Below are 24,090 nucleotides of genomic sequence, written 5' to 3'. Positions count from 1 at the left end.
AATGGAACTGTACAGGAGAGTCTACTGAACAAGCCAGTACCTGTCGCATACCAGTACTGCCATCTGTGGAGTTACGGAGGTGGAGGCATATTATGTCTTTTGCTTGTAGATGGGTGAAAGGAATGCTTCTTTTGACCCTTATTACAATCCCTTGCAATGAAAATATTGGAGTGTATGGGTTGAGTCTCTCTCATACGCCATCGTGCAAGGGCTAGTCTATGCTGACGATCGTGCCATCACCGCTCAAGCATTGAGCTTTGAAATGGTTGTATAGAAGCTTTAGGTGGTCTTACTGTCTATCACAGGGAAAACAAGCTGATTCTGCATACCAGACGCTGGAGATGCAGCAGGAGATCCGGCGCACGGTGCGGGTCCGGACCAAGCTGGCGACGGAATACGAGGTTTGTGCCAAGGCCAGCTCTTTCTGCATACTGGATTTCAAAACCTGGAGAAGGAAAACGGATTGGATTGGGCCCCAATATATGACCCACAGATCTATAGGGAATACATTTTTGGACTTTGCATGGATATCTATGAAAACAGAATCACAGCATTGGAGGAGACTCCAAGGGCGATTCAATTGATACTGCCATGCAGGAGAACACCATGAAAGCCCTCCCGACAGAAGGCCATCTAACCTTTGATGAAAGGCCACTAAAGAAGGAGAGGTATCTTACTTCATTATAATTGGAAGTGAACCCCAAAAGGTCATCCAATCCAACCCCATTCTGTCAGGTAGGAGGAAACAATCAAGACCCTCCCGACAGATGGCCATCTAACATCTGATGAAAGGCCACCAAAGAAAGAGAGGTATCTTACTTCATTTGAGTTGGAAGGGGATCTCAAAGGCCATCTGGTTGAACCCTATTCTGCCAGGTGGGAGGACACCATCAAAGCCCTCCCAACAGATGGCCATCTAACCTCTGATGAACCACAGAAGGAGAGGTATCTTACTTCATTAGAGTTGGAAGGGGACCTCCAAAGCCATCCGGTCGAACCCTATTCTACCAGGTGGGAGGACACCATCAAAGCCCTCCCAACAGATGGCCATTCCACCTCTGATGAACCACAGAAGGAGATGTATCTTACTTCATTAGAGTTGGAAGGGGACTTCATTGTCCATCCAGTCGAACCCTATTCTGCCAGGTAGGAGGAAACCATCAAAGCCCTCCCAACAGATGGCCACCTAACCTCTGGTGAAAGACCCCCACGGAAGGAGAGGTATCTTATTTCATTAGAGTTGGAAGGGGGCCCCAAAGACCATCCAGTTCAACCCCATTCTGCCAGGTAGGGGGACACAATTAAAGCCCTACCAACAGATGGCCACCTAGCCTCTGAGGAACCACAGAAGGAGAGGTATCTTACTTCATTAGAGTTGGAAGGGGACCCCAAAGACCATCTAGTCCAACCCCATTCTGCCAGGTAGGGGGACACCATTAAAGCCCTACCAACAGATGGCCACCTAGCCTCTGAGGAACCACAGAAGGAGAGGTATCTTACTTCATTAGAGTTGGAAGGGGACCCCAAAGGTCATCCGGTTGAACCCTATTCTGCCAGGTAGAAGGACATCATCAAAGCCCTCCCAACAGATGGCCACCTAACCTCTGGTAAAAGACCACCACAGAAGGAGAGGTATCTTACTTCATTAGAGTTGGAAGGGGACTCTCAAAGACCACCCAGTCCAACCCCCATTATGCCAGGCTGGAGGACAACATCAAAGCCCTCCCAACAGATGGCCATCTAACTTCTGATGAACCACAGAAGGAGAGGTAGAGATGGAAAGTTCTCCAAACAGATGGCCATCTAACCTCTGATGAATTACAGAAGGAGAGGTATGGTGTCTTTCTGCCAAGGCAGGAAGACACCATCAAAGCCCTCCCAACAGATGGCCATCTAACCTCTGATAAACCATAGCCCAAGAGATATCTTATACTTCAGTAGAGTTAGAAGGAGACCCAAAAGGCTGTCCAGCTCAACCCTATTCTGCCAGGTAGTAGGACACCATCAAAGCCCTCCCAACAGATGGCTATTTAGCTTCTGTTGAGAGACCACCACAGAAGGAGAGGTATCTTAATTCAGTAGAGATGGAAGGGAACCCCAAAGGCCACTCGGTCCATCCCCATTCTGCCAGGTAGAAGGACACCATCAAAGCCCTCCCAACAGATGGCCATTCCACCTCTGATGAACCACAGAAGGAGAGGTATCTTACTTCATTAGAGTTGGAAATGGACCCAAAAGGGCATCCAGTCCAACCCCATACTGCCAGGTAGAAGGACACCATCAAAGCCCTCCCAACAGATGGCCATCTGATGAACCACAGAAGGAGAGGTATCTTACTTCATTAGAGTTGGAAGGGGACCCCAAAGACCATCCAGTTCAACCCTATTCTGCCAGGTAGGGGGACACCATTAAAGACCTCCAAAAATATGGACATCTAACCTCTGATGAAAGAACACCACAGAAGGAGAAGTAGGAGGACACAATTAAAGCCCTCCTGACAGATAACCATCCAACCTCTGATTTAAAAAGCCTTGAGAAAGGGACTCAGGTGGACTCAAAGTTCCATATCCAGTCCAATTCCCTTCCGCAAGTCAGGAGGACACCTTCAAAGCACTCCTGACAGATGGCCATCCAGCCTCTGATTTAAAAAGTCCGAAGAAAGGGACTCAAGTGGACTCGAAGTTTCATAGAATAGAGTTGGAAGAGACCCCAAAGGCTATCGAATCCAGCCAGGCAGGAGGAGACAATCAAAGCCATCCCAACAGATGGCCATCCAGCCTCTGCTTAAAAATGTCCCAGAATCCGCTTGTTTACCTCGGTGGTGAGTTTCTCTCCTTCTTCCTTCTTCCCATTGAACTGGGCCACCTTCTTCAGCACTTGGACGGCTTGCTCCAGCTTCCCGGAGAGGACCAGCCATCGGGCGGATTCAGCGAACCACCTGGGCAAAAAGAGTCAAATATCAGAGGGGCAACTTAGAATGACCATCTGTCGGGAAGGATTTGATTGTGTTTTGCTGCCTGGCAGAATGGGGTTGGACTGGATGGCCTTTGGGGATCTCTTCCAACTCAAGAGATCTCCAAAGGCCATCCAGTCCAATCCCATTCTGCCAAGCAGCAAAACACAACCAAATCCTTCCCGACAGATGGCCATCTAGCCTTTGCTCAAGACCCTCCAGAAAAGGAGACACTATCTTCGATATTATCAGATATTATAATGATGATAGAATGCCAGAGTTTGAAGAGGACCCCAAAGGCTATCCAGTCCATCCCCATTTTGCCAGACACAATCAAATCCTTCCCAACAGATGCCCATCTAGCCTTTTCTCAAGACCCTCCAGAAAAGGAGACGCTATCTTCGATATTATCAAATATTATAATGATGATAGAATGCCATAGTTTGAAGAGGACCCCAAAGGCTATCCAGTTCATCCCCATTCTGCCAGACACAATCAAATCCTTACCGACAGATGGCCATCGAGGATATGCTTAAAGTCTCCATCCTCATTATTATTGAATATTATAATGATGATACAATGCTAGAGTTGGAAGGGGACTCCAAAGGCCATCCAGTCCAACCCCATTCTGCCAGGCAGGAGAACACAATCAAATCCCTCCTGACAGATGGCCATTGAGGATATGCTTAAAGTCTCCATCCTCATTATTATTGAATATTATAATGATGATAGAATGCCAGAGTTGGAAGGGGACCCCAAAGGCTATCCAGTCCATCCCCATTCTGCCAGACACAATCAAATCCTTACCGACAGATGACCACTGAGCATTTGCTTAAACCCTCCATAGAGGGGCTTACAAGGTATATATTACATACAATATATTATATTATTAGCATAGTACAATATCAGCATTAAACATTGCTATATTGCACCATTCTACTATTTCGTAATATTATTAGCAATATTACATGTAATATAAATATATAATTATAATATGATATTATTATCATATTGCATTACAACATTATAAATATTATATGTATATAAATATATTATATTATATTACATTACATTATTAGAATAGCATTATAATATTATATATTATAATATTATATGTATATGTATATAAAATATATTATATTATATTACATTACATTATATTATATTATATTATTAGAATAGCATTATAATATTATAATGGTGATAGAATGCCAGAGTTGGAAGGGGACTCCAAAGGTTATCTAGTCCAACCCCATTCTGCCAGGTAGGAGAACACAATCAAATCCTTCCTGACAGATGGCCATTGAGAATATGCTTAAAGTCTCCATCCTCATTATTATTGAATATTATAATGATGATACAATGCTAGAGTTGGAAGAGGCTCCAAAGGTCATCCAGTCCAACCCCATTCTGCCAGGCAGAACACAATCAAATCCTTCCTGACAGATGGCCATTGAGAATATGCTTAAAGTCTCCATCCTCATTATTATTGAATATTATAATGATGATACAATGCTAGAGTTGGAAGAGGCTCCAAAGGTCATCCAGTCCAACCCCATTCTGCCAGGTAGGAGAACACAATCAAATCCTTCCCGACAGATGGCCACTGAGGATTTGCTTAAACCCTCCATAGAAGGATACTCCATCATCATTATTATTGAATATTTTAATGATGATACAATGCTAGAGTTGGGACTCCAAAGGCCATCCAGTCCAACCCTATTCTGCCAGGTAGGAGAACACAATCAAATCCTTCCCGACAGATGGCCATTGAGGATATGCTTAAAGTCTCCATCCTCATCATTATTGAATATTATAATTATGATACAATGCTAGAGTTGGGACTCCAAAGGCCATCCAGTCCAACCTCATTCTGCCAGGTAGAACACAATCAAATCCTTCCTGACAGATGGCCATTGAGGATTTGTTTAAACCATAGAAGGATACGCCATCATCATTATTATTGAATATTATAATGGTGATCAATGCCAGAGTTGGAAAGGGACTCCAAAGGCCATCCAGTCCAACCCCATTCTGCCAGGTAGAACACAATCAAATCCCTCCCGACAGATGGCCAGCCAGCCTCTGCTTCAAACTCTCCGGTGAAGGAGATTCAACTGAGGAACAGCTCTTACCATCAGGATTTTGTTTTTAATTTTTAGGTGGAATTTTCCAATCATTTGAATCCATCGCAAGAGCTGCAACGTTTTCCCACCATTGACAATGGGATGATTGTGTGCTCACCAGGAGTAGATGAAAAAGGCAAAGAAAGGCATGGACGCCGTAAACTGGAGCCAGCGCCAGTCCGGGAGGGCGTAAGCCAGTCCAGGGAGAATGATTTGCCCAAAGGTTGCGCTGTATCCCACGACTGTCCCAGCAACAGTGCGGACTTTGGTTGGGACCCATTCGAGGACTAAAAAGAGAAGAGAAAGAAGAAATATTGAAGGAGGATCCTAGGGTCCTAGAGTTGGAAAAGACACCAAAAACCATCCAGTCCAACCCCCTTTTGTCAGGCAGAAAGACACCATCAAAGCCCTCCCGACAGATGACCATGTAACCTCTGTTGAAAGAGCACCATACAATGAGATGCATCTGACTTTATTAGAGTGTAAAAGGGACCCCAAAAGGTCATCCAGTCCAACCCTATTCTGCCAGACTGGACACCATCAAAGCCTTCCCAACAGATGGCCATCTAACTTCTGCTGAAAGAGGACACCATCAAAGCCTTCCCAACAGATGGCCATCTAACTTCTGCTGAAAGAGCACCATATTAGGAGATGCAACTGACTTTATTAGAATTTAAAAGGGACCCCAAAAGGTCATCCAGTCCACTCCCATTCTGCCAGGCTGGAGGACACCATCAAAGCCTTCCCAACAGATGGCCATCTCACCTCTGTTGAAAGAGCACCATAGAAGGAGAAGCACCTGCCTTTATTAGAATTTAAAGGGACCCCAAAAGGTCATCCAGTCCAACCCTATTCTGCCAGACTGGACACCATCAAAGCCTTCCCAACAGATGGCCATCTAACTTCTGCTGAAAGAGCACCATATTAGGAGATGCAACTGACTTTATTAGCATTTAAAAGGGACCCCAAAAGGTCATCCAGTCCAATCCCATTCTGCCAGGCTGGAGGACACCATCAAAGCCTTCCCAACAGATGGCCATCTCACCTCTGTTGAAAGAGCACCATAGAAGGAGAAGCACCTGCCTTTATTAGAATTTAAAGGGACCCCAAAAGGTCATCCAGTCCAACCCTATTCTATCCTGCTACCACCCAGCTATTCTCCTAATAGCTGTCAGTTTGCTTTAGCTACCCTGCTAGCAAACTCCTGGCCAGACTTAGGCCTTTTTTCCTAACTCTAACACTACTACACTTCTAAACTCCCTTTCTCTTCAAACCCCAAACTCCAACAACTCTCTATAACTTAAAACGCTCCTTTTTCCCTCTCAGTCTCTTAAACTCCGCCCCCTTTTTCTCCACCAATCCCGGCCATTCCCTGCTGGCTTCTTGACTAGGCCACGCCCCCTGCCCTACACTAAAATGGCCGCCGAGGCTTCACCATGATCACATCCTATCTGTATTAAGCTTTCAGGCTTCTCTAGGCCCTCCATCCTGGCTGCTAAAAGGTAAGGGTTCTTTACAATGGCCATCTAACTTTTGCTGAAAGAGCACCATAGAAGGAGATGCACTTGACTTTATTAGCATTTAAAAGGGACCCCAAAAGGTCATCCAGTCCAATCCCATGCTGTCAGGCTGGAGCACGCCATCAAAGCCTTCCCAACAGATGGCCATCTCACCTCTGTTGAAAGAGCACCATAGAAAGAGATATAGAAGGAGATGCATCTGACTTTATTAGAATTTGAAAGGGACCCCAAAAGGTCATCCAGTACAACCCCATTCTGCCAGGCTGGAGGACACCATCAAAGCCTTCCCATCCAATGGCCATCTCACCTCTGTTGAAAGAGAACCATAGAAGGAGATGCATCTTACTTCATTAGAGTTTAAAAGGGACCCCAAAAGGTCATCCAGTCCAACCCTATTCTGCCAGGCAGGAAGACACCATCAAAGCCTTCCCAACAGATGGCCATCTCACCTCTGTTGAAAGAGCACCATAGAAGGAGCCGCATCTGACTTTATTAGAATTTAAAAGGGACCCCAAAAGGTCATCCAGTCCAACCCTATTCTGCCAGACTGGACACCATCAAAGCCTTCCCAACAGATGGCCATCTAACTTCTGCTGAAAGAGGACACCGTCAAAGCCTTCCCAACAGATGGCCATCTCACCTCTGTTGAAAGAGCACCATAGAAGGAGATGCACACAGAAATTAGAATTTAAAATGGATCTATTAGAATTTAAAATGGATCCCAAAAGGTCATCCAGTCCAATCCCATTCTGCCAGGTTGGAGGACACCATCAAAGCCTTCCCAACAGATAGCTATCTAACTTCTGCTGAAAGAGCACCATAGAAGGAGATGCATCTGACTTCATTAGAATTTAAAAGGGACCCCAAAAGGCCATCCAGGCTGGAGGACACCATCGAAACCCTCCTGATAGATGGCCATCTAACTGTTGAAAGAACACCATAGGAGAGATATCTTACTTCATTAGAGTTGGAAAGGAACACCAAAAGGCCATCCAGTCCAACCTTAGTCTGCCAGGCAGGAAGACACCATCAAAACCCTCCCAACAGATGACCATCTAACATCGGGTGAACAAACACCATAGAAGGAGAAGAATCTTACTTCATTAGAGTTGGAAAGGAGACCCCAAAAGGCAATCTAGTTCAACCCCATTTTGCCAGGCTGGAGGACACCATCAAAACCCTCTGACAGATGGCCATGCAGATGCTGTTCAGAAACCTCTAGAGAAGGAGAATCCACCAGCAGCACCATCGTCACCATTTTTAAAAATATTATTGTTGTTGTTGTCATGGAATCCTAGAGTTAGAAGGGACCTCAAGAACATGAAGACACCATCAAGGCCCTCCCGACAGATGTCTATCTAAGATCTGTTGAAAGACCACTACAGAAGTCGAGGTATCTTACGTTATTAGAGCTAAAAGAGGACCTCAAAGGCCATCCAGTCCAACCCTATTCTGCCAGGTAAGAGCACACTATCAAAGCCCACCCATCAGATGGCCAGAGAAGGAGACGCAAGTGGACTCTGATGCAACATATTCCATTGCTGATCATCTCTAATGGTCAAGAACTACCGGTATATGGTCAGTGTAGAGTTAAACAGCATTATATGGTCAGTGTAGAGCAGGCATTTGCAAACTTTGGCCCTCCAGGTGTTTTGGACTTCAACTCCCACAATTCCTAACAGCCGGTAGGCTGTTAGGAATTGTGGGAGTTGAAGTCCAAAACACCTGGAGGGCCAAAGTTTGCAAATGCCTGCTGTAGAGCCATATAATGCTGTTCCAAACTGCATTCTGTAGCAGTTACTCCAAAAGACCAACAACAACAACAACAACAAGCCTGGCTTGTCTTCCTTTGCACAAAAGCCTGACTCTGCAGTTTGCGCATCATCTGACCTTTCCCTTCCCAGCGTGCGCCCAAGCAAGTCCCAAATTAGGGGCAGAATAAATATTTGTCCTTCTCAACGGCACGCTGAGGGCAAAACATTGCTAATGGGGCGAGGAATGCGAGGAAACGCAAGGGCCGGAAACAATCTCGAGGTTGCAAAGCATACTTGACTTCACAACAGCTGTCTAAGCAGATGGTGCAAGTTTTGCCCGCCGTGCCATCCAAACCTGCGGATGCAAACCTGTCGAACATGCCCCCCTCCCCCCAACCAAAAAATAAAATATAGTTTATAATCAGGGAATTCATAGTTTTGCCAAGTAAATAATATTTTGTAACCATGCCTTCCCTTATGAACTCCAGGTGACAAGGACAAATCTTTCCCCAATCCTGCAATGCCCCCTTTTCCCTTTATGAACTCTGTACATGCCCCACATCCCCAATGATTGTATGTCTGTACTAGCTGTACCTGCCACGCGTTGCTGTGGCCAACCGTCCCTCCCTCTTTCTTTCCTTCTTTCCCTTTTTTCTTTCCTTCTCTCCTTCCTTCCTTCACTGCCTTTCCTTCCTTCCCCTTTTTTTCTTTATCTCTTTTTCTCTCTCCTTCCTTTCTTCCCTACTTCCTTCCTTCCTTTGTTTTTTGCTTCCATCCTCTCTTTCCTTCCCTCCCTCTTTCTCTCCTCTTTCCCTCCTTCCTTCGCTCCTTCTTTCCTTCCCTTTTTTCTTTCCTTCTCTCCTTCCTTCCTTCTCTGCCTTTCCTTCCTTCCCCCTTTTTTCTTTATCTCTTTTTTCACTCATTTCTTCCTTCCCTTCTTCCTTCCTTTGTTTTTTGCTTCCATCCTCTCTTTCCTTCCCTCCCTCTTTCTCTCCTCTTTCCCTCCTTCCTTCGCTCCTTCTTTCCTTCCCTTTTTTCTTTCCTTCTCTCCTTCCTTCCTTCTCTGCCTTTCCTTCCTTCCCCCTTTTTTCTTTATCTCTTTTTTCACTCATTTCTTCCTTCCCTACTTCCTTCCTTCCTTTGTTTTTTGCTTCCATCCTCTCTTTCCTTCCCTCCCTCTTTCTCTCCTCTTTCCCTCCTTCCTTCACTCCCTCTTTCCTTCATTCCCTTTTTTCTTTCCTTCTCTCCTTCCTTCCTTCTCTGCCTTTCCTTCCTTCCCCTTTTATCTTTATCTCTTTTTCTCTCCTTCCTTCCTTCCTTTTTTGCTTCCATCCTTTCTTCTCTCTTTCCTTCCCTCCCTTTCTCTCTCCTTCCTTCCCTCCTTCCTTAGCTCCCTCTTTCCTTCCTTCCTTTCCTTTTTCTTTCCTTCTCTCCTTCCTTCATTCTCTACCTTTCCTTCCTTCCCCACTTTTTCTTTATCTTCTTTCTCTCATTTCTTCCTTCCCGACCTCCTTCCTTCCTTCCTTCCTTCCTTCCTTCCTTCCTTCCTTCCTTCCTTCAATTTTTGCTTCCATCCTTCCTTCTCTCTTTCCTTCCACCCCCTTTCTCTCCTTCCTTCCTCCTCTGACTTTTCTTCCTCCCCCCCTTTTTATCTTCTTTCTCTCATTTCTTCCTTCCCGACCTCTTTCCTTCCTTCCTTCCTTCCTTCCTTCCTTCCTTCCTTCCTTCAATTTTTGCTTCCATCCTTCCTTCTCTCTTTCCTTCCATCCCCCTTTCTCTCCTTCCTTCCTCCTCTGACTTTTCTTCCTCCCCCCTTTTTATCTTCTTTCTCTCATTTCTTCCTTCCCTACCTCTTTCCCTCCCTCCTTCCTTCCATCCTTCCTTCCTTCCTTCCTTCAATTTTTGCTTCCATCCTTCCTTCTCTCTTTCCTTCCACCCCCCTTTCTCTCCTTCCTTCCCACCTTCCTTTGCTCTCTTTCCTTCCCTTTTTTGTTCTCTCCTTCCTTCTTTCTCTACCTCTTTCCTTCCTTCCCCCTTTTTTCTTTTCCTTCCCCTTTTTCTCCTTCCTTCCTTCCCTTTTTTCTTTCGTTCTCTCCTTCCTTCCTTCCTTCCTTCCTTCTCTACCTCTTTCCTTCCTTCCCCTTTTTTCTTTTCCTTCCCCCTTTTTCTCCTTTTTTCTCTACCTCTTTCCTTCCTTCTCTCTTTCCTTTTTTATTTCTCTCCCTCTTTCTCTCTCTTTTTCTTTCTTTCTTTCTTTCTTTCTTTCTTTCTTTCTCTGCTTCTTTCCCTCCCTCTTCCCTTTTTTCAGTATTGTCATTTAGCTTTTCATCATTTAGCTTTTTGGGATTTTTAAGTCCTTTTCGCTGTTTTGGGGGGATTTATGAGTTTATTTATTTATTTATTTATTTCAAGCATTTCTACCCCGCCCTTCTCAACCCTCTAGTGGGGACTGGTCACTTGATGGTCTTTTAGGGGTATAGTGTCCAAATTTCGTGTCAGTTCATCCAGTGGTTTTTGAGTTATGTTAATCCCACAAACGAACATTACATTTTTATATATATAGATAAATAAAGTGTACACATATATGGCGAACATTCAATGCCAATTTTGACATACAACATAGACAGACATAGACAGAGGCTATTTAACTTTTTCTGGCCACCAGGGGAGCTGTCACTTTCATCGTCCATCTGCGACACTGATGAAGTATTTCCGCATTCCCCGCATGCTTCCCCGCTGGAATCTTCTTTATGGCCTCATAAATTAGTTAATTTAGCCTCCTCACACTTTAAGGTGGTACCTAATTTTCCTACTAGATAGATGCAACTGTCTTTCGGGTTGCAAAGGTCGACAACAGGCTACACACAATTGGTTGGAAACCCACTCCAACCCGGGCTGGCTTCAAACCTTTTGGTCAGAGTGATCTTAATGCAGCTGACACTCAGCCAGCTGCGCCACAATCCCGGTGCCCTTTTTATGTTCAACTCGACGCAAGAACATACATTCTTGATACATTTTTGAGTGACTGTACCAAATGCATATAATATTGTTTTGTGAATGCTATGATTTGGAACTGTATAATAAGTTTCATCAGTCACATTATTGGCTGAACCGATTTATTTTCCTTTTTGTGTACAAGTGGGCTATTGTGTTGAACGTATTAACTCAGGAACCCATTCATATTGTACCATTCATAATCCTACCATCAAGCCACTATCGCCCATTGTTTCCTCATTGCCACACCTCCTTACACACCATTGGCTGAGCGGCTGAAGTGGGGCTCGAGCTCTCATTGGATGAGCCTCTCATCCCGGTTCACTGACATCACAGCCAATCATGGCTCGGGGGGCGGGGCGGGGAAAATTTGAATGGGAAAGACTGTAAATATTCTGTAATGCCCTGCTCAGGAGTCATGCTGGCTCCTTTGCAGGATACTGCAGTCTTCATCCATTCCAGCTGGAGTAGTAAATAAACTTTGGTGGTCTTGCTTCATCCTGGTTATCACCATTCATCATCATTAGGCGATCCCTCGCTTTCCGAGAATGATTGTCTTGCAGTGTTCTTGTGGGTCCATATGTGGCTGTGGAGCCCTATTCTTGCTCTGCATCTTCTTCCGCAGTGAGGGCATTGGTTTCCAGGTGGAAGGCGGTCTCGGTCGGGGTTGGCTTGATGCGCCTTCCTCTTGGCACACTTCTCCCTTTCGCCCTCCATTCGTGCCTCTTCGAATTCTGCAGCACTGCTGGTCACAGCTGACCTCCAGTTGGAGCGCTCAAGGGCCAGGGCTTCCCAGTTCTCAGTGTCTATGCCAGAGTTTTAAAGGTTGGCTTTGAGCTCATCTTTCAATCTCTTTTCCTGCCCACCAACATTCCGTTTTCCGTTCTTGAGTTCGGAGTAGAGCAACTGCTTTGGGAGACGGTGGTCGGGCATACAGACAACGTGGCCGGTCCAGTGGAGTTGATGGCGGAGGACCATTGCTTCAGTGCTGGTGCTCTTTGCTTCTTCCAGCACGCTGACGTTTGTCCGCCTGTCTTCCCAAGAGATTTGCAGAATTTTCCGGAGGCAGCACTGATGGAATCGTTCCAGGAGTTGCATGTGACGTCTGTAGACAGTCCACGTCTCACAGGCAGGACAATAGCTCTATAAACAAGCACCTTGGTATCCCTACGGATGTCCCGGTCCTCAAACACTCTCTGATTCATTCGAAAAAATGCTACGCTCGCAGAGCTCAGGCGGTGTTGTATTTTGGTGTCGATGTTAACTTTGGTGGAGAGGTGGCTGCCAAGGGAGTGGAAATGATCAACATTTTGTAAGATTTATTGGGAAATAGGGAAACTTTTATTGGTGCTTATTGTCTCGGCAGGCGTAGCGGGCCCTCTTTTGGGGTCTTGGCTGGTCTCTGCTCGGGCAGGACCCCCTAAATCTGTGTACTGCTTCAGTAGCTCCCCACCTTTGGGCTCTTACCTAAGGACATGCAGTTTAGGACGATCCCAGAGAGCGCCATCCCGACCAGGAAGCGAAAGACGCAATAAGCCGTGAGGCTTGGAGAGAAAGCCGTGCATACGCCCGAGACAGCCATTTGCAGATAGGACCAACTTATTATGGCTTTGCGCCCAAACCTAAAACACAGGACCGGACATAAATATATTATTATTCCTTTGCATCCATATACAGTACGTACACATCATGGCAGACCAAAGCAGAAATGAGTGAGACTATGACTTGATCTGGACATTATCCTTCTATTAATGCAGCTTGGCCTTTCAGCTGCTGCATCACACTGTGTTGGCTCATGTTCACACTCCACTTAGTCCTATGTTTCTCAACCTGGGGGTCAGGACCCCTGGGGGAGTTGCAAGGGGGTGTCAAGGGGGTCACCAAAGACCATCAGAAAACACAGTGTTTGCTGTTGGTCATGGGGGCTCTGTATGGGAAGTTTGCCCCAATTCTATCATTGGTGGGGTTCAGAATGCTCTTTGATTGTAGGTGAACTATACATCCCAGCAACTACAACTCCCAAATGTCAAGCTCTATTTCCCCCAAACTCCACCAGTGTTCACATTTGGGCATATTGAGTATTTGTGCCAAGTTTGATCCAGATCTATCATTGTTTGAGTTCACAGTGCTCTCTGGATGTAGGTGAACTACAACTCTCAAACTCAAGATCAATGCCCACCAAACCCTTCCAGTATTTTCTGTTGCTCATGGGAGTTGTGTGTGTCAAGTTTGGTTCAATTCCATTGTTGGTGGGGTTGAGAATGCTCTATGATTGTAGGTGAACTATAAATCCCAGCAACTACAACTCCCAAATGCCAAGCTCCATTTCCCTCAAACTCCACCAGTGTTCACATTTGGGCATATTGCGTATTCATGCCAAGTTTGGTCCAGATCTATCATTGTTGGGGTCCACAGTGCTCCCTGGATATAGGTGAACTACAACTCCCAAACTCAAGATCAATGCCCACCAAATCCTTCCAGTATTTTCTGTTGGTCATGGGAGTTCTGTGTCACAAGTTTGGTTCAATTCCATCATTGGTGGAGTTCATAATGCTCTATGATTGTAGGTGAACTATAAATCCCAGCAGCTACAACTCCCAAATGTCAAGTTCTGTTTTCCCCCAAACTCCACCAGTGTTCACATTTGGGCATATTGAGTATTTGTGCCAAGTTTCATCCAGATCCATCATTGTTTGAGTCTACAGTGCTCCCTGGATGTAGGTGAACTACAACTCTCAAACTCAAGATCAATACCCACCAAACCCTTCCAGTATTTTCTGTTGATCATGGGAGTTGTGTGTGTCAAGTTTGGTTCAATTCCATCATTGGTGGAGTTCAGAATACTCTATGATTGTAGGTGAACTGTACATCCCAGCAACTACAACTCCCAAATGACAAAATCAATCCCCCAATCCCACCAGTATTCAAATTTGGGCGTATGGGGTATTTGTGCCAAATTTGGTCCAGTGAATGAAAATAAATCCTGCATATCAGATATTTACATGACGATTCATAACAGTAGCAAAATTAGAGTTATGAAGTAGCAACGAAAATAATGTTATGGTTGGGGGCCACCACCACATGAGGAACTGTATTAAGGGATGGCAAGGTTGAGAAGCACTAACTTAGGCCTACCTGTCGGCTAAGCTGCCGAAGACGAGAGCCCCGACCAGCACTCCTCCCATGTATATGGACTGAGCCATCTGGCGCCTGGTCCGCAGGTTACACACCAGGTCCCACTGCAAGGAGGAAAAGAGGCAAGTCGTCCATAAGGAAAAAAAAGTAACTTTCCAACTTTTCAGAGATGAACACTGGGACATTTGTTCATCTGAGTATGGGAGTCTCCTTCTCTGGAGAGTTTCTGGCGATCTGTCAGGAGGGATTTGGTTGTGCCTCTCCACCTGGCTGAACGGGACTGGACTGGGTGGCCTTTGGAGTCTCTTCCAACTCTAGCATTCTATCATCCTTATAATATTAGATAATAATGGAGATGGAGTATCATTCTATGGAAGGCCATCTGTTAGGAAGGATTTGATTGTGTCTAGCAGAATGGGGCTGGACTGGATGGCCTTTGGAGTCTCTTCCAACTCCGGCATTCTATCATCATTGTAATATTCGATAATAATGAAGATGGAGTATCATTCTATGGATGGCCATCTGTCAGGAAGGATTTGATTGTGTCTGGAAGAATGGGGTTTGACTGGATGGCCTTTGGAGTCTCTTCCAACTCCGGCATTCTATCATCATTGTAATATTTGATAATAATGAAGATTGAGTTTCATTCAATGGATGGCCATCTGTCAGGAAGGATTTGATTGTGTCTGGAGGGTTTGACTGGTTGGCCTTTGGAGTCTCTTCCAACTCTGGCATTCTATCGTCATTATAATATTAGATAATAATGGTGATGGATTATCCTTCTATGGCGGGTTTAATCAAATCCTTGATGGCCATCTGTCAGGAAGGATTTGATTGTGTCTGGAAGAAGGGGGTTGGATTGGATGGCCTTTGGGATCTCTTCCAACTCTAGCATTCGATCATCATTATCAGTAATAATCATGATGGATTATCCTTCTATGGAGGGTTCAAGTAAATCCTTGATGGCCATCTGTTGGGAAGGATTTGATTGTGTCTGGAAGAAGGGGGTTGGATTGGATGGCCTTTGGAGTCTGTTCGAACTCTAGCATTCTATCATTATAATATTTGATAATAGTGATGATGGAGTATCCTTCTATGGAGGGTTTAAGCAAATCCTCAATGGCCATCTGTCGGGAAGGATTTGATTGTATTTTCCTGCTTGGCAGAATGGGGTTTGGACTGGATGGCCTTTGGAGTCTCTTCCAACGCTGGCATTCTATCATCATTATGATATTTGATAACAATGATGACGGGGTATCCTTCTATAGAGGGTTTAAGCAAATCCTCGATGGTCATCTGTCGGGAAAGTTTTGATTGTGTCTGGAAGAAGGGGGTTGGATTGGATGGCCTTTGGGATCTCTTCCAACTCTAGCATTCTATCATCATTATCAATAATAATCATGATGGATTATCCTTCTATGGAGGGTTTAAGCAAATCCTTGATGGCCATCTGTCGGGAAAGATTTGATTGAATGGGGTTGGACTGGATAGCCTTTGGGGTCCCCTTCAAACTCTAGCATTCTATCATTATTATAATATCTGACAATAATTATGATGGAATATCCTTGTATGGAGGGTTTAAGTAAATCCTTGATGGCCATCTGTCGGGAAGGATTTGATTGTGTCTGGCAGAATGGGGTTGGACTGGACATCCTTTGGGATCTCTTCCAACTTTGGCATTCTATCATTATAATACTCAATAATAATGATGATGGATATTCTTCTATGGAGGGTTTAAGCAAATCCTTGATGGCCATCTGTCGGGAAGGATTTGATTGTATCTGGCAGATTGGGGTTGGACTGCATAGCCTTTGGGCTCCCCTTCCAACTCTAGCATTCTATCGTCATTATAATATTCAATAATAATGATGATGGATTATCCTTCTATGGAAGGTTTAAGCAAATCCTTGATGGCCATCTGTCAGGAAGGATTTGATTGTGTCTGGCAGAATGGGGTTGGACTGGATGGCCTTTGGGGTCTCTTCCAAGCCTAGGAGTCTATGATACCAAGTTGCAATTTGAAAAAACACATAGGCATGTAATAATAGTATTCTGCCTCTAGGTGGCACTGTAGTTCAACTAGAAGCTGCTGAATTCCAACCCTGATCTGCAGAGCTTTAGTTTAGTTTAGTTTGGTTTAGTTTAGTTTAGTTTAAGCATTCAACCAAACCCACTTTCCAGCAAAGCTGATAAATATAGTAGACTCTCAGTTATCCAGCACCTATGAGGATTGGTAGATGCCGGATAAATATAGTTTCTGGTTGCTAGAGAAATAGTATTAAAAATAGGCCTAACTAATACTCTACCATACCATAAACCCTGTATTGATTTGATATTGATATTGGAATGCAATCATTAAAAGCAAATATTAAATCATAGAATCTCCGGCCCATCCTCTGTTCAAATATCAGCCAACATGGCAATGCCTTAAATCAAGACATAGCTTCCTAAGATCTACAGAGATGCTCGCAGGAACACCTCAGCAAGCAAGAGTCCAAAAGTGGCAGGCCCAAAACCAGAACCTCAATCAGTGGCTGAGACCGGATGAGAAACTCCCTCCCAAAATCATAGTTGGAAGAGACCTCATGGCCCATCCAGTCCAACCCCATTCTGCCGAAAATTGCATTCAAAGCACCCCCGACAGATGGCCATCCAGCCTCTGTTTAAAAGCCTCCAAAGAAGCAGCCTCCACCATGTGGAATAAGTTTGGTAATTTGGTACGATCCAAATTAGATGGGGGATTGAATGCACCTGTGTGGAGCTTGGCCATGTTCAACTTGGAGAAGGGGACAGGGAAGCCATGTTTACATCATGTTTACATCATGTCCCAATGAGGAAGGGCCAAGCTTGGTTTCTGCTACAATGGATTCAAATGGCAGGAAAAGAGATCCCGCCTAAACATTAGGAAGAACTTCCAGAAGGTAAGAGTTGTCCAATATAGTAATCTACTAATATAGTTTCATTCTGTAGAGTTTATAAAGCAAAGGCTGGATAGTCCTCTGTTGGGAGGGATTTGATTGTGTTTTTCTGAATGTTGAAATTGGGTTGCACTAGATAGCCTCTGGGATATCTTCCAACTATAGGATTGTATGCTCCTTCTATGGAGATGTTTAAGTAGAGGCTGAATGACCATCTGTCGGGGATGGTTTGATTGTGTACTCTTGTGCGTCAGAATGGAATTGGGGTCTCTTCAAAGTCTTGGAATCTTCTCAAGGATTTTGTTATAACAACTAACCATCCCCAGCCACGTGTTGCTGTGGCCCAGTCTGTGTATATGTGTTTTGTGTGTGTATATGTGTATATATGTGTGCTTGCATATATATATATATATATATATATATATATATATATGGTTTTGGACATGCGATGTAATGTGTGTATATATTTGTATATATGTGTATATATGTGTGCTTGCGTATATAAATGTGGTTTTGCACATGCATTGTAATGTTGTGTGTACATATTTGTGTATATGTCTATATATGTGTGCTTGTGAATATATGTGTGGTTTTGCACATGCGTTGTAATGTTGTGTGTATATATTTGTGTATATGTGTATATATGTGTGTTTGCATATATATATGTGTGTGGTTTTGCACATGCGTTGTAATGTTGTGTGTATATATTTGTGTATATGTGTATATATGTGTGCTTGTCAATATATGTGTGGTTTTGCACGTGCGATGTAATGTGTGTATATATTTGTGTATATGTCTATATATGTGTGCTTGTGAATATATGTGTGGTTTTGCACATGCGATGTAATGTGTGTATATATTTGTATATATGTGTATATATGTGTGCTTGCGTATATATGTGGTTTTGCACATGCATTGTGATGTAGTGTGTATATATTTGTGTATATGTCTATATATGTGTGTTTGTGTGTATATATGTGTGTATAAGTGTGTATATATTTGTGTATTTCTGTGTTTATATATGTTTATATATATTGTGTATACGTTTGTGCTTGTATATATGCATATACATGAGTATGCATGTGTATATGTATATGTATGTAGGTGTATATATATGTGTATATTTGTGTGTGCTTTCGTATATATGCGTGTGTCTGTATGTATGTGTGCATGTGTATATGTATATTTCTGTGTTTATATGTATATATGTATATTGTGTATATGTGTGGGCTGGTGTATATGCATATTTATGTGTGTATGTGTATATGAATATGTGTGTAAGTGTATATGTAGGTGTGTATATGTGTATATTTGTGTGAGCTTGTGTATATATGTGTGTGTGTGTCTGTATGTATGTGTGCTTGTGTATATGTGTATGAACGTATTTGTATATGTATATATGGTTTATTTTGGGGGGTTTTAAAGTTCGTTCTGGGGTTTTTTTGTGTGTTTTTAGGGGGTGATGATCACTCGTTGGCCTAATATGTGTATTGTGTCCAAATTTGGTGTCAATTCATCCAGTGGTTTTTGAGTTATGTTAATCCCACAAACGAACATTACATTTTTATTTATATAGATGACAATAATAATAATAATAATAATAATAATAATTTATAATAATGATGGTGATTATGATGCTGGAATCTCCTTCCTGGGAGGGTTGTAAGCAGAAGCTGGATGGCCATCTGTTGGGAGGACTTTGATTGTGTCTTCCTGCCTGGCAGAATGAAATTGGATGGTCCACAGGGTCTCTTTCAACTCTAGAATTCTATCATCATCCTAACCTTTGTTAATAATGATGGTGATGTTGGCTGGCCATCTGCCAGGAGTGCTTTTATGGTGCCTTTCCAAATGGGAGAGGCTCTTGGCGTCTCTTCCAATTCTAGAATTCTAAAATTCACTGGCCAATCAATTGATCAAATACTGTGTGGTAGAACGATATTGTGTTTTAATTGTGTATATGTTTAGATTGTTTGTTTGTTTGTTTTGTTAAAAATGTAATACAACTGTCTGGTTGCTCCTGACACGACAAAATAAAAAATAAAAATGTTTATATTGTTTCTATTGTGATGAGATGTGTTTATTGTTTAATGGAATAAATAATTAATTAATAATAATTAATAATAATTAATAATAATTAATAATAATTAATAATTAATAATAATTAATAATAATTAATAATAATTAATAATAATTAATAATAATTAATAATAATTAATAAGGTTGGACTGGATGTCCCTTGGGGACCCTTTCAACTAGAATTGTATCATTATAATCATCATCATCATCATCATCAATGATAATAATGATCATGGTCATTATGGAGTCTCCATCTCTAGAGATTTTAAGCAGAGGTGGGATGGCCATCTGTTGGGAGGGCTTTGATGATGTCTTTCTGCCTGGCAGAATGAGGTTGGACTGGATGACTTTGGGATCCCCTTCCAACTCTAATGAATTAAGATACCTCTCCTTCTGTGGTTCATCAGAGGTTAGATGGCCATCTGTCGGGAGGGCTTTGATGATGTCTTTCTACATGGCAGAATGGGGATGGACTGGGTGGCCTTTGGGGTCCCCTTCCATCTCTAATGAATTAAGATACCTCTCCTTCTGTGGTGGTCTTTCAACAGAAGTTAAATAGCCATCTGTTGGGAGGGCTTTGATGGTGTCCTACTACCTGGCAGAATAGGGTTGAACTGGACAGCCTTTTTGGTCCCCTTCTAACTCTACTGAAGTATAAGATATCTCTTGGGCTATGGTTTATCAGAGGTTAGATGGCCATCTGTTGGGAGGGCTTTGATTGTGTCTTCCTGCCTGGCAGAATGGGATTGGACCGGATGACCTTTTGGGGTCCCTTTTAAATTCTTTTAACCCCTTTAAACCCTTTTAAATTGAGAGGGCTTTGATGGTATCCTTCTACCTGTCAGAATAGGGGTAGAATGGATTGCGTTTGGGGTCCCCTTCCAACTCTAATGAAGTTGGGAGGGGACCCCAAATTATTACTATTATCATTGATGATGATGATGATGATGATGATGATGATGATGGTACAATACTTCTCCTTCTGTGGTGGTCTTGCAACAGAAGTTAGATGGCCATCGGTTGGGAGTGCTTAGATGGTGTCCTTCTATCTAGCAGAATAGGGTTGGACTTGATGGCCTTTGGGGCCCCTTCCAACTCTAGGATTCTATAACCACTATCATAATCACCATACTTTTCCTTCTATGGTATTCTCCCAACAGAGGTTAGATGTCCATCTGTCAGGAGGGCTTTGATTATGTCTTTCTGCTTTGCAGAATGGAATTGGACTGGATGGCCTTTGGGGTCTCCTTCCAACTCTAGGATTCTATAACTACCACCATCATCACTCATACTTTTCCTTCTATGCTATTCTCTCAACAGAGGTTAGATGTCCATCTGTCGAGCAGGCTTTGATTGTGTCTTCCTGCCTTTCAGAATGGAATTGGACTGGATGGCCTTTGGGGTCTCCTTCCAACTCTAGGATTCTATAACCACCATCATAATCACCATACTTTTCCTTCTATGGTACTCTTCTAACAGAGGTTAGATGTCCATCTGTAGGGAGGGCTTTGATTGTGTCTTCCTGCCTTTCAGAATGGAATTGGACTGGATGGCCTTTGGGGTCTCCCTCCAACTCTAATGAAGTTTGGAGGGGACCCCAAATCATCATTATCATCGATGATGACAATGACGATGATACAATACCTCTCCTTCTGTGGTGGCCTTGCAACAGAAGTTAGATGGCCATCGGTTGGGAGTGCTTGGATAGTGTCCTTCTCCCTAGCAGAATAGGGTTGGACTGGATGGCCTTTGGGGTCTCCTTCCAACTCTAGGATTCTATAAACATCACCACCACCACCATATTTTTCCTTCTATGGTATTCTTTCAACAAAGGTTAGATGTCCATCTGTTGGGATGGCTTTGATTGTGTCTTCCTGCCTTGCAGAATGGAATTGGACTGGATGGCTTTTGGGGTCCCCTTCCAACTCAAGGATTCTATAACCACCACCATCACCATCATACTTTTCCTTCTATGTTATTCTCCCAACAGAGGTTAGATGTCCATCTGTCGGGAGGGCTTTGATTGTGACTTCCTGCCTTCCAGAATGGAATTGGACCGGATGGCCTTTGGGGTCTGCGTCCAACTCTAGGATTCTATTACCACCACCATCATCACCATACTTTTCCTTCTATGGTATTCTTTCAACAAAGGTTAGATGTCCATCTGTTGGGACGGCTTTGATTGTGTCTTCCTGCCTTGCAGAATGGAATTGGACTGGATGACCTTTGGGGTCCCCTTCAACTCTAGGATTCTATAACCACTGCCATCATCACCATACTTTTCCTTCTATGGTATTCTTTCAACAAAGGTTAGATGTCCATCTGTCAGGACGGCTTTGATTGTGTCTTTCTGCTTTGCAGAATAGAATTGGACAGGATGGCCTTTGGGGTCCCCTTCCAACTCTAGGATTCTATAACCACCACCATCACCACCATACTTTTCCTTCTATGTTATTCTCCCAACAGAGGTTAGATGTCCATCTGTCAGGAGGGCTTTGATTGTGTCTTTCTGCCTTGCAGAATGGAATTAGACTGGATGGAGTCCCCTTCCAACTCTAGGATTCTATAACCACCATCATAATACTTTTCCTTCTATGATATGCTTCTAACAGAGGTTAGATGTCCATCTGTTAGGAGGGCTTTGATGGTGACTTCCTGCCTTGCAGAATGGAATTGGACTGGATGGTCTTTGGGGTCTCCTTCCAACTCTAATGAAGTGGGGAGGGGACCCCAAATCATCATTATTATCACCAGTGATGATGATGACAATGATACAATGCTTCTCCTGTGGTGGTCTTGCAACAGAAGTTAGATGGCCATCGGTTGGGAGTGCTTTGATGGTGTCCTTCTACCTAACCGAATAGGGTTGGACTGGATGGCCTTTTAGGCCCCATTCCAACTCCAGGATTTTATAACCACCACCATCATCATCATACTTTTCCTTCTAGGGTATTATTGCAACAGAGGTTAGATGTTCATCTGTGGGGAGGGCTTTGATGGTGACTTCCTGCCTTGCAGAATGGAATTGGACTGGATGACTTTTGGGGTCCCCTTCCAACTCTAGGATTCTATAACCACCACCACCATCACTCATACTTTTCCTTCTATGGTATTCTTTCAACAGAGGTTAGATGTCCATCTGTGGAGAGGGCTTTGATTGTATCTTTCTGCCTTGCAGAATGGAATTGGACTGGATGGAGTCCCCTTCCAACTCTAGGATTCTATAACCATCATTAGTCATATTTTTCCTTCTATTGTGTTCTCCCAAGAGAGCTTAGCTGTCCATCTGTGGGGAGGGCTTTGATGGTGACTTCCTGCCTTGCAGAATGGAATTGGACTGGATGGGGTCCCCTTCCAACTCTAGGATTTTATAACCACCACCATCACCACCATACTTTTCCTTCTATGGTATTCTCCCAACAGAGGTTAAATGTCCATCTGTCGGGAAGGCTTTGATGGTGACTTCCTGCCTTGCAGAATGGAATTGGACTGGATGGAGTCCCCTTCCAACTCTAGGATTCTAAAACCACCATCATAATCGCCATACTTTTCCTTCTATGGTATTCTCCCAACAGAGGTTAGACGTCCATCTGTCGGGAGGGTTTTGATGGTGTCTTCCTGCCTTGCAGAATGTAATTGGACTGGATGACTTTTGGGATCCCCTTCCAACTCTAGGATTCTATAACCACCACCATCACCACCATACTTTTCCTTCTATGTTATTCTCCCAACAGAGTTTAGATGTCCATCTGTGGGGAGGGCTTTGATGGTGACTTCCTGCCTTGCAGAATGGAATTGGACTGGATGGAGTCCCCTTCCAACTCTAGGATTCTAAAACCACCATCATAATCGCCATACTTTTCCTTCTATGGTATTCTCCCAACAGAGGTTAGACGTCCATCTGTCGGGAGGGTTTTGATGGTGTCTTCCTGCTTTGCAGAATGGAATTGAACTGGGTGGCCTTTGGGGTCTTCTTCCAACTCTAGGATTCTATAACCACCACCATAATCACCATACTTTTCCTTCTATGATATTCTTCCAACAGAGGTTAGATGTCCATCTGTGGGGAGGGCTTTGATTGTGTCTTCCTGCCATCAGAATGGAGTTGGACTGGATGGAGTCCCCTTCCAACTCTAAGATTCTATAACCACCACCACCACCACGATACTTTTCCTTCTATGGTATTCTTCTAACAGAGGTTAGATGCCCATCTGTCGGGAGGGCTTTGATTGTGTCTTCCTGCCTTGCAGAATGGAGTTGGACCGGATACCCCTTGGAGTCCCTGCCTTTCAACTCTAGGGTTTGATTAGTCTCACAACTGGGACTTTTGGCTCTCCATAGACACTCACCTCCATGATGATGGTGTTGGTGAAGACACTTTGGTCGTAGATCCACCCGTCATGGCAGGGCTCGGTGTCCACTTCAGTCTCGTTGCCGCCGTCCGCACTGGCGTTGGGGAGGTGCCAACGGGGGGTGACAAACCGCCGGCACTTCTCCGGCTTCCCGCTGGCATCTTTGGGGATGGAGGCCCACAAGAGGTCCTCCTCCGTCACCTCGGTGTGGTTGGCGTGCCAGTCGGTGCCGTTGCCCACCAGCCGGATCCGGCAGTGA

At 43.9% G+C, this 24,090-nt stretch overlaps 1 protein-coding gene across 1 annotated transcript in view; it reads right to left on the bottom strand.

The window, feature by feature from the left end:
• Window positions 1–24,090, bottom strand: part of LOC132764265 (solute carrier family 22 member 6-A-like) — a 35,981-nt gene that overhangs the window by 11,457 nt on the left and 434 nt on the right. The window contains exons 1-6 of the mRNA XM_060758182.2: window positions 23,829–24,090; window positions 14,483–14,586; window positions 12,815–12,969; window positions 5,198–5,366; window positions 2,815–2,938; window positions 330–445 (exon numbers count right to left, since the gene is read on the bottom strand). The exon at window positions 23,829–24,090 is cut by the window's right edge and continues 434 nt beyond it. Coding sequence (XP_060614165.2) covers window positions 330–445; window positions 2,815–2,938; window positions 5,198–5,366; window positions 12,815–12,969; window positions 14,483–14,586; window positions 23,829–24,090 — 930 coding nt within the window. The remainder of the gene's footprint in view (window positions 1–329; window positions 446–2,814; window positions 2,939–5,197; window positions 5,367–12,814; window positions 12,970–14,482; window positions 14,587–23,828) is intronic.

This window comes from Anolis sagrei, chromosome 12 (assembly GCF_037176765.1).
Source record: "Anolis sagrei isolate rAnoSag1 chromosome 12, rAnoSag1.mat, whole genome shotgun sequence".
NCBI classification, from domain to species: domain Eukaryota; kingdom Metazoa; phylum Chordata; class Lepidosauria; order Squamata; family Dactyloidae; genus Anolis; species Anolis sagrei.
This window is presented reverse-complemented; position numbering and strand designations above follow the sequence as displayed.